Below are 11,305 nucleotides of genomic sequence, written 5' to 3'. Positions count from 1 at the left end.
AGCAGTGATTGTCAACCTTTTTCATCTCATGGCACACACAAACTAATTACTAAAATTCTGCGGCATACCACAAATATATTTTTTGCTCATATGACAAAAAAACTATACTTTTGATTGACTTACAAAAATATAATAGTAATTACCTACCTTTTTTGCTCCAAAGTGACTTTAAAAAAAATCAGGTGTCTAGCCCTGGTGGGTGTGGCTCAGTTGGTGAGTGTCCAATGTACTGAGAGGTCGCCAGTTGGATTCCTGGTCAGGGCATAAGCCCAGGTTGTGGCTCGGGTTGTGGGCTCCATCCTCAATAGGGGGCATGCAGGAGGCAGCAGATCGATGTTTCTCTCATGGATGTATCTCTCCCTTTCCCTTCCTCTCTCTTTAAAAATCAATTAAAAAACCATTAAAAAATAAAATGTCGCCCTAACCGGTTTGGCTCAGTGGATAGAGCGTCGGCCTGCAGACTCAAGGGTCCCAGGTTCGATTCCGGTCAAGGGCATGTACCTTGGTTGCGGGCACATACCCGGTGGGGAGTGTGCAGGAGGCAGCTGATCGATGTTTCTAACTCTCTATCCCTCTCCCTTCCTCTCTGTAAAAAATCAATAAAAATATATTTTAAAAATAAATAAATAAAATGTCTATACTTGTAAATAAGGATTTCTGGTACTAAGAACTAATCAGATGCAACCTTATTATGTGATGTGATCAATAAGATGCAACTCTATTATATGACCTATATATTTATGGTTCAAGATAGGCATTCACACAAGATGGCTATTGTTGTTGTTGTCAGGTATTGAATGTTTTTAAAATACTTGCAGCCCAGCTGGTGTGGCTCAGTCATTGAACATCCACCCATGAACCAGGAGGTCATGGTTCGATTCCCAGTCTGGGCTCATGCCCAGGTTGTGGTCTCAATCCTCAGTGAGGGGTGTGCAGGAGGCAGCTGATTGATGATTTTCTCTCATCATTGATGTCTCTATCTTTCTCTCCCTCTTCCTTCCTCTCTCTGAAATAAATAAAAACTTATAAAAAAATTCTTGAAAATGTTTGGTCTAGAGAGAACCCAGAAACCCAGTCGCAAAGCAAATTCCTCCCTCTTCTCACTCCAGGCCTTCCTTTTTTTCTCCCTGCCCTACTGTAGCAGCCCTTAGCTGGTTCCAGCTTCCAATAAGGACTCCTGGATGGAGGCCTGAGAGTTGGTGAAAGGAAGGCAGCCATGTCTGAACCATTCCTCTGCCTCCCCCCACATGTGTGCCCACAGGTTGTTGGCCTACTTTCTGATTGAGCAATGATCTGTGAGTACAGGGGGAAGAGAGGACCAGGTAAAACTCAGGTCTTTATTAGCCTTGAGACCAGGCTAATAAAGGGTGCAGGGGGCCTAACAAAGGAGGGGAGGCAGCCTGGAGAAGGCAGGGCATGAAGTATGGAATGGACACAATAGCTCAGCCCTGAGGAGCCTGTGTGAGGAGAGCAGAAATGGATACAGCAGGCAGGCTGTCATCTGGCCTGTCAGTTGGGGTTCTCACAGGAGACAAAAGACCCACTCAGCTGTCTGTGTTTGCATCACTGAGAAGAGTTAATGAAGGACTTCTTTTTTAAAAAAATATTTTTTATTGATTTCAGAAAGAAGAAGGGCGAGGGGGACAAACTTCAATGATGAGAGAGAATCATTGATCAGTTGTCTCCTGCACACCTCCTACTGGGAGTCAAACTCTGACCTCTTGTTTATGGGTCGATACTTAACCACTGAGCAACACCAGCTGAGCATTGAAGGACTTCTTTACAGAGGTATGGTCAGGGTTAAGGGAACCAATGAGGGATATTGAAGCACTAAGGTACTAGTAAGAGTGGAGAGCCATTATAAGCCTTTAGCATGGAAGCAGTGATATCAGAACCCAGGCAAAGCTGAAGCCATGGAAGAGAGGAGCCAGACAGGAGCTGTAGGGACATAGTCACAGCCACAGTCACACATGGCACCTAGGCCGAGTGAGCATGAATAAGAAATATTTGGACTTCTTGCTTGTGTCTTCCCTTAGTCAAATTCAGCAGGAAGCAGAGGCCAAAGGAACTCAGATGAGTCAGCCCCCAAGGGCATAGAGCAGGGCAGAGAAGGATAAAGAATGGATATGGTTGTGCCAAGAAAGCCTTAGGTGGGCCACCCGGGCAAGGAAGAGGGAAAAGGGCTCAAGATACAGAGAGGAATGAGCCTCATTTTGGAGAGTAACGATCTAATCTTTGGTGAAACCAAGGCAGGCGCTCTTTGGAGATCCAGAAAATCAAGGGAAGGGGCTGGGTCAACTTATTTAGAGAGGGATGGGCATTGAGGGGAAAGGGCAGGGATGCATAGTGGATTATGGTGTAGACTAAGAGTAGGTTATGAGTGTCTGCCTGGGTTGCACTGCTTATGGTTGGAGGTAGATCAGAGTCTCTGGGATGGCAGTTGAGCATGTGGGGCTTGCTTGATGGACTGTGCTCTAGGAGAGAGGCTGGTGGTTAGGTATGTATTTATTTATTTTTTAAAGGTTAACTTTTTAAAAATTAAGTTTTTATTGATTTTAGAAAGGGGAAGGGAGAGGGATAGAGAGGTAGAAAACTATGAGAGAGAATCATTGATTGGCTGCCTCCTACCTGCCCCCTACTGGGGATCTAGCCTATAACCAGGGTATGTCCCCTGATGGGGAATTGAATGGTGACCTCCCAGTTCACGGGTCAATGCTCAACCACTGAGCTACCCCGACCAGGCACAGTGACTCTCTTTATTTTTTTTTAAATACATTTTTATTGATTTCAGAGAGGAAGGGAGAGAGAGAGATAGAAACATCAATGATGAGAATCATTGATCGGCTGCCTCCTGCACACTCCCTACTAGGGATTGAGCCTGCAACCCAGGCATGTGCCCTTGACCAGAATCAAACCCACGACCCTTCAGTCCACAGGCCGATGCTCTATCCACTGAGCCAAGCCAGCTAGGGCACAGTGACTCTCTTTAGATGAAGACCTCCTTAAGTCAAAGTTGGGATAATTTCCATAGGTTGCTCAGGAAGAGGGATTGCACCTTCTGTACAGAGGCAGTAATGGAGCCAGTCCCTGTTCTCAAGGAAGGGCACCTCTGTGGGGGCATATTTGCCTACCCTACCTTGGGGTAGACTAACTGCACCCACAAGCCTCGACCACCATGTCAGGTATGTCAGTCTTAACAATGTTGCTGTCCCTGTCATAGTAGAGCAGAGACAGGGGGCGCCGGACTGTGGGCACGCAGCATGAGCCCCCTCCAGCTGTGCCTGTAGCTGTGTTGGCCTTGAGAAGATTGAGCACGGTGGTGTGAAAGGAGGCAGCAATGCCAGGCATGCCTGCCACATGCAGCGGGCACTGCCCAGTGCAGAAGTTCATCGCGTAGCCCTCAGGCTGGATGATCCAGTCATGCCAGCCAATCTCACGGAAGTCCACGAAGAACTCTTGTCGACAGCACATCCTGGACCCACTCTGGCAGTTGATGCCATGACGTCGAATCCGGTGCTTGCTCCCAACTCTCACCCGGGCTGCCACAAAAGGCCTCTGGGCAGCCCCACTCAGGATGACTGAGCGCTGGGCTACCTGGCCTTCAGGTACAAGCTCCAGGGTCAGGTGTCCCTGGCTGCATGCAGCCTGAGCTTCAGGTCCCAGAAGGAGCTGGTGCCAGCCACTGGCATCCATCTTTAGCAGGTGCTGAGTGGCCCAAGTGAGGTTGGCTTCGTGTGAACCGAGCACAAGGACCCTCACCTTCAAAGTCCAGGTGGTATTGGGAGGGAGCTGCACAAAGAACCTGAGGCTAGCCTCCTGGACCTCCATGCCACCAGCAGTTCTATCAGAGAAGAAGTGGAAATCAAGACGAGTCTGGTTGATGTTGGAGAAGCCTGTGGACACAAGAAGCCCCAGTCATTGTGTGTGCTGAGTCTCAGTTCTCATCAGCTACCGCTCTATTCTGTGCACACTTGAACACTCTGCTCATTCTTGACCACGTTGCTGACTGCACTTTCCTTCTTAAAAGTCCTTTCTTTCTTGGCTTTCATTACACAACTCTCTTTTGATTCTTCCTTGATTTTATTTGCTGGCTTTTCTTTCTCTGACCAGCACTTTAATGCAAGAGTTTTCCAAAGTTTGCCTTTTATACTGAGGAGAGCTCTTACCCAAACTCATGGTGAGCCCAAACAACTTTTATTCTGGTGATTCTCAAATCTGTATGTCCAGTCCAGACCATTTTGCACCTCTGGACTGGACATGTAGATTTGGGAATCATCAAGCTTCAGGACACATAAATGTCCTGCCAGCACATTAAAATCAATTTGTCCCAAATGAAAATCATTATTTTCTTTCTTGCTGATCTCTCTTTTTGTTCTTAGAATTGGTGGTGCCACTACCCTCCTTATCATCTCTAGAAACCCTGTGGTCACCTCCCTCATTCCCCTTATCCAGTCCCTCACCACAGTGGTTCTAATGTCTATGCATTTCTTTCAAACCCTATTATGATTGCCACAGTTCCCCTCTTTATCCCTCACCTGCCCTACTGAAACACTTGCATTGGGTTTTTATTCCCTCCACTCTACTGAAATTACGCTTGTCAGGTTCACCAACACCTGCCATGTTGCCAAGTCCAATGGTTTCATCTCTTTATAATAATCTTACTTGACCTTTAAGCAGTGTTTGGCATACTTAACCATTCCCTCCTTCTTGAAATAGTATTTTTTCCCCTCCTGGCTTTTGTGACTCTGGCCACTCCATTTTGATCTTTTTTTTTGCTGACAACTCCTCTTTCTCTGCCTGACCTCTACATGTTGGAAGTCCTGAGCTCTCTTCTCCTTTTTCTTCTATATCTATACACTGTCTCAGAATGGTCTCATCAATTCCCATGGCTTTTAATTTCATCTATATGCTGATGACTACCAAATATATACCCCTGGACCTGATTTCTCCCCAAGCCCCAGGCTTGTATATCCAACAGCTGATCTGATAACCTAGTTGGATAGCCAATGACATTTCAAACTTTTCATGTTCAAAGAAGAACTCTAGATTTATCTCCCAAAACCCATTCATCCTCCAATCTCCTCCTTCCATATAAATTGCTTAAGCCAAAACCTTGATTGCTCTCATCTCGTACTTTGAAATTATCTGCAAGACCTGTCAAATCTACCTCCAATTCATAATATAATTTCACTGATCTTGTCTCCTTTACTATACATTAGTTCAGTGATTTTCAACCTTTTTCATTTCATGGCACACACAAACTAATTACTAAAATTCTACGGCATACCAAAATATATGTATTTTTGCTGATCTGAAAAAAAAAGGTATAATTTTGATGGATTTACAAAAAAATAAAAATAAAAAAATAATGGTAATTACCTACCCCTTTTGCTCCAAAGTGACTTAAAAAAATCAGGTGTCTAGCCCTGGCAGATGTGGCTCAGTTGGTTGAGCGTCCAATGCACTGAGAGGTTGTCAGTTGGATTCCTGGTCAGGGCACATGCCCAGGTTGTGGCTTAGGTTGTGGGTCGATCCTCAACAGGGGGCATGCAGGAGGCAGCAGATCGATGTTTCTCTCCTGAATGTATCTCTTTCTCCCTCTCCCTTCCTCTCTCTCTAATTCATGAAATTCATCATCTCAAAAACCTTAGTAGTGAAGAAAGCCCAAACTCTTTTAGGAAGCAGTCATAAGCCCATTATGATTTGATCTAAGCTACCCTTTTTTTCTTTATCAAGTAAAGAGTACTTTATTGTGGGAATGCCACTGGCACTTTCATGGACATAAAAGGGCAGAAAATAAAGTTCAACTAGTGTTCATGTGAATTGGAATGTCAGGAATAAGACAGCTTTTGACAGCTTTCAGAGCCAATATGATCTCTCTCATCTCTGTTTCTATGTAAGTCTACTTCATTCTTTTCTCTCTGAAAGTTTGGACTTTCTTCACTAATAAGGTTTTTGAGATGGTGAATTTCATGATCTAGCCAAGTTTTTGGCAAGTAACTCTGGTGTCAGTGTAAAATAAGAATTAAAGAAATAAAAGACCATTCATTCAACAAATTTTTATTAGGTGCTGACTATGTACTAAGTGAACCATATAATGGTGAACCATACAGGCACAATCCCTACCTTCATGGAATTTATATTCTAGCTGGCTTGGATATACTTCTTCTGACTCCTCATCAGCTTTCTCAACTCCCAAAATGGTGGCCACAGGTCCTGAGTCTACAGAACCTTTTACTCACCTCTTCCTAGCTAAGAGAGCTGATCTTTCAGTGTCCCAATTCCAAAATCCCAGAAGAGTCTGATTGGCCTAACTAATCTTTTCTTGCTAGGTCACTAAGCACCTTACTGTTAGGACCTCTAAAGTCACTCCAGTTATGGCAGGCAGACATATGATCCACAGGGGTTGTGGTAGACTATTACATCATTGGCTCCCAATTAACAACAGCTCCCAATATTCATAGCTTTGTGCAATTTCTTCCCATATTAACTCTTGTCTTGGCCATGTGATTTGATTTGGCCAATGAGACACAGGCAAGCATAGTGCAAGCAGAAGCTTATACACTGAGGCTTCATCTTTTTGGAAGCCAGCAACTTGGCTTCAGAGAAACTTGGGAGAGACTACTGAATGATGAGAAGCCATGTGGAGAATCAAAGACCATCATAGATGTTCTAGCCCCATCTGAGCTTCTGCCTGAATGTAGTTACATGAGTGACCTCAGCTAGCCCATGTGGACCAGAACTGTCCAGATAAGCCCAGTCAAATCACAAAATCATGAAAAACATTGTATTTTTTCTTTTAAGCCTCTGTATTTGGGCTTCTTTGTTATATTAATGGATAACTAAAAGAGAAACTAGTATCAGAAGTAGGGTGTTCCATAATAAAGACCTAAAATATGTAGCACTGGCTTTGGGATTGGGTGGCAGGCAGAGGTTGTAAGGATGGTGAGGAGAGTGTTAATGAAGGCAGTTAGAGCAGTGAGAAAATTGCTATTGGAAGCCAGAGAAAGGGGACACTGTATTATGTATTGGCTATCAGCTGTGATAACTTGGAAGCTAGAAGTGATATCTAACCAAGTTGTGAATTTAGCTGAAGATATTTCCAGGCATAATGCTGAAAGTGTCATTTGGCTTATTTTAGCTGCCTTATCACAAGAACTGTTAAATTTTCAAGCAGAATTTCGATAGAATATTTCAAACAGGACTTGCTAGATTGAACAATAAAATATTTTTTCATTCCTTGTCTCTCTGTCTGGCAAAAAGTTCTTCAAATAAGATATGTTCTCAAGGCAAAAGTCAAATCCAGGGCACTGCCAGTAAAACATGGCCTTGGTGTGAAGAAAAAAACAAGTAAAGGGTCAGCCATAAGACCCTTTGCTATGATCTAACATCTTTGTTAAGCTCTACAACTTAAGATGATGTTCTGTAGACCCTCTCAACAAGACAAAAGGGTTTCTAAGAATCTTAAGAGTTGTGTCCCACAACACCATGACTTATAACATAAGTAGGGGTCTGTCTTGACAGAGTGGAGTGCCTTTTGTCTAATTGAGTAGACTATAATTTATTATTTAGAAGGCCCACAGAGTTTTAAAGATAATTTTAATAGTGAAAGCAGTACCAATTTGGACTAAAGGGACAGAGACAATTCAAAATGAAAAGAGGGCCAAAACCGGTTTGGCTCAGTGGATAGAGCGTCGGCCTGCGGACTCAAGGGTCCCAGGTTCGATTCCGGTCAAGGGCATGTGCCTTGGTTGCGGGCACATCCCCAGTGGGGGGTGTGCAGGAGGCAGCTGGTCGATGTTTCTCTCTCATCGATGTTTCTAACTCTCTATCCCTCTCTCTTCCTCTCTGTAAAAAATCAATAAAATATATTTAAAAAACAACAACAACAAAAAAAAAAAAAAATGAAAAGAGGCCTGTGGGCCCCCAACTTCTCAGGAGCACAGGTCATTTCTTATTTAAAAGGAAAGACATCTCAGAGGGTACTTTCAGACATCTCAAGGAGAGCAGTGGTGGACTCTTCCTGAGAGGAGAGGAAAATCCTACCAGGGAGCAGCAGAATCAGGCACTAACCAAGGGAATTCTGGATTTGAGATAGACTGAGATATGTGCCTGGCTAAATATCAGAATTTTCATGGGTCAGTGACTGCTCTGTGCTTCCCCATCTCCCATTTTGAATAGGAGTATCTAGTACGGTTATCCTGTCTTGTCTCAGCATTGTATATTAGGTGTGTGGGAGGCGGTTAACTTGTATTTTTAGGTCACAAGCAGTGGTGTGCTGGTAAATATTTAACAACTGGATTCTAGAAGGGGAAAAACACCCTGATTTGTAGTATTTGCCAATTTCTGTGGTATAAATTCTCCCACCATGACTGATTTCAAACTATCAACGTGATGTCTCTGGATGCAGAGTTGGAAGATATTCACAATCAGCTCTCATGAGCCAGTTCCAGGGCACCACTGAAGGCCCCTACCTTAGTTTCCCAAGAGCCTCAAACTCTCTCTTCATACTTCCAGCAAGAACAATTTTCAGATCTTTATTTCACACTATGGTGTAGATAACTTAAATGAATTGAAATGAAAACTTCAGGCTAAAATATTTAAATGTGAAAGGTGAAATCCAGGCATCAGTCATTCTCACCTTCAAACTTCATCTCAGATCAGGTCCCCTCTGGCCTAAACATTGTAATCATTCATTGATTAGCAAATATGTGGAAAGTATACAGACTTTGAAGTCAGAGAGAATTGTGTTTGAATTCTGCCCCTTGCAAGCTGTATGACCTTGGCCATGTAAATAATCTTCTTTGAATCTCAGTTTTTGCATTCATAAGGTGGGAATTCTAAAGTCTACTTTATAGGGTGGTTGTGAGAATTACAGGAGGTGAGGCAGGTACACGGAATGCATGCAACCATCATTATTATTGCAAGGTGCCAGGAACTGGGCTAAGTGTCAGGGATACAAAGGTGGAAAAAAACCAAAACCAGCCAGGATTTCAGTGTTCAAGGGATTCATGGTTCATGGTCATCTGTCCACCTATGCTAATCTCCAAACTACTTTTCAACTCCAAATGCAATCTACTCCTTCAGACTTTCACCTGATTCCCCCCTCCATTTAGGATGTTATTTACCATTCTCTACCCATTTAAAGGCAAACTTACTCTATAATGGCAGCCCATTTGCAATCTTCTGAAAGACCTCCCTGTCTCACCAGGTGCCAATGAGTTAATCCTGGCCCAGCAAACTCTTGTGCCCGCAGGCAGCATTGATTTCATTCTGCCTTATATTCTAAATAACTTATTTCCAGCAGCAGCAACAGCAGCACCTAAACCCCCCATGGGCAGGAGCTAAGTCTTCTATTTGCTGTTCCCTCCTACCTTAGTCTTCTAAGTACATTACCTGTATTAGCTTATTTAATTATCTCAGCTATCCTCCAGTTATCCCCATTTTACACGTAAGAAAACTATTAACAACCCAGATCACAGAGCCATAAGTGTCTGAACAAGGATTTGAGCCCAGGCTATTTGGCTCTAGAATCGTGTTCTGAATCATGAACAGAAGCACATTTTGAACTAGAATAAGGTCTCATCCATCACTGGGGACTCTAGACTATGGTCAAGCTGACCTGCAATGTGATTTGGTTGTTTTAACGCAACCAATGTTTATTGGGCATCTATTACGTTTGGGAGCGGCAGAGTGGTGTAGTGCCCAAGGCCATGGATTCCAGAGCCATGACTGGTTCCACCACTTACCAGTCATGTGAACTTTAGCAAGTTACTCAACCTCTATGTGCCTCAGTTTCATCACCTCTAAAATGGGATAATGATAGTACTTGCGTCACTGAGCTGTTGTGAGGATCTTAAGGCATTAGTATGTGTAAAAGGCTTAAAACACAGTAAACATTGTAAGTGTAAGTTATTTCTACTATATACTAGCCTCTGGTGATAACATGAGGAATAAATGACAGTTCCTGACCTCAGGGTTGATATCCTATTGGAAGACAGGCTTTATAGAAAACCTGAAAATAGACAATTTCACACAGAGAGTTCTGGTTCAAGGTAAGGGAGCACCTCACCCTCAGGCCAGCGTGGGTTTTTTGAGAATGGGAGTGCCGGGTCTCGAAGTACAGACCAGGAATGGGAAGGGCCTTCAGACCTAAGAAAGCGCTTGTAAGAAGCTCAGAGGACAGATACTAGTAGATCACTTTGTGTTCTGTTTCTAGGGTACTGTCTCCGAATTCTTGATCTTTCTCTCCAGCTGCCCACTAAGTTCTCCAACTCCTCTCCCCTCCACGGAAGTAACTCTCCTCTTCTATCCTCTATCCACCCTTCTATGTCCCATTTTGACCCTGTCCTGATGTGTGTAACTAAGGTATCAAGGCAAGAAGGCAGGGGTAGGGTGGAGAGGTATTATAGTCCTGGTGTTTTTATTTTGCCCTTTTACCCAAATGAGGCATCTGGGGGAGAGGAGATGAAGAAGTTGGATCCTGGGCCAGAGAAAAGACAGACTCCCCAGCCTCCAGTCTCTGGGTCCAGGCCCAGGAAGTGGCTCATACCACAGCCTGGGGAAGTTTGTGGGGTCTTTAGAGAGAGGAGCTAAAGGAGATGGGGGCAGGCAATCTTAAACAAAGTGAAATTTACCCACATCCCAGCTGCCCGTTGGTCACATCTAAATGACAAGAGAGAGACTGGGTGGCGGAGAGGGGGGAGGTAGTGGGAATCCTGGATTAGGAGATTACCGGTCTTGGGAAGAAAGAGTTGGGATGGTTTGGGGGAGGAAGTCAGGGGTTAGGTTGGGGAGGACAGTTTTCCTTTCCTTGAGAGGTCAGGTTTTGAGGAAGATCTACAGGTCAGTAACCCACCTGTCTCAGCAAAGCTGATGATCTCATATTCCTGTCCCCTGTCAGCCTCCGGAAGCGCCCCCTGTGGGCGCCCATGGAGGCGCTGCAGTGCTGTCCTCAGAGCGGCTCTGGACACTGGCCGGCTCAGCGTTGGGCGCTGGCTGAGGTGCAGCTTGTCCAAGATGCTTCTCTTGGCAAGGGGGAGAAGCAGCTCCCGCTGGCTCTGCAGGTCCAAGGCATGCTCCCCACATGCCAGGCATCGACTGTCAGCTCTGGTAGTGGCCACTGTGGCCAGAGCCAGGAACAGGAAGGCCAGGAACAACGAGGAGATCATTGTTGGGGGAGGCCCTTCCTGAGTGACACAGTGAGAGAAGGCCACAAACCCCGGCCTCAGGGTCTCAACAGCTGTGGTCTCGGTTCTGTCTGGCCGCCAGAGGCTGGGAAAGGAGAATGGGTCCAGCTGGCATG

At 44.7% G+C, this 11,305-nt stretch overlaps 1 protein-coding gene across 1 annotated transcript; it reads right to left on the bottom strand.

Annotated features, from left to right (window-relative positions):
* Positions 1 to 2,869: 2,869 nt before the first annotated feature.
* Positions 2,870 to 11,261, bottom strand: INHBC (inhibin subunit beta C). The gene is made up of 2 exons (XM_079775960.1): positions 10,859 to 11,261; positions 2,870 to 3,893 (listed from the first exon to the last, which is right to left on the bottom strand). The coding sequence occupies exons 1-2, from the start codon at positions 11,169 to 11,171 to the stop codon at positions 3,148 to 3,150; spliced, it is 1,059 nt and encodes a 352-aa protein (XP_079632086.1). The 5' UTR covers positions 11,172 to 11,261; the 3' UTR covers positions 2,870 to 3,147.
* Between the last annotated feature and the right edge of the window lie 44 nt (positions 11,262 to 11,305).

Source organism: Cnephaeus nilssonii (assembly GCF_951640355.1).
Source record: "Cnephaeus nilssonii genome assembly, chromosome: 6".
Classification (NCBI taxonomy): domain Eukaryota; kingdom Metazoa; phylum Chordata; class Mammalia; order Chiroptera; family Vespertilionidae; genus Cnephaeus; species Cnephaeus nilssonii.
Note: the sequence above shows the minus strand (reverse complement) of the source record. Positions and strands in the feature narration are given on the sequence as shown.

What these genes read in the sequence shown, in the direction of transcription:
- INHBC (XM_079775960.1), bottom strand. Translation starts at nt 11,171, where the DNA reads ATGATCTCCTCGTTGTTCCTGGCCTTCCTGTTCCTGGCTCTGGCCACA. An exon ending in CATCAGCTTTGCTGAGACAG is followed by an intron (nt 3,894 to 10,858) that starts GTGGGTTACTGA and finishes TTGTGTCCACAG; the next exon opens with GCTTCTCCAACATCAACCAG.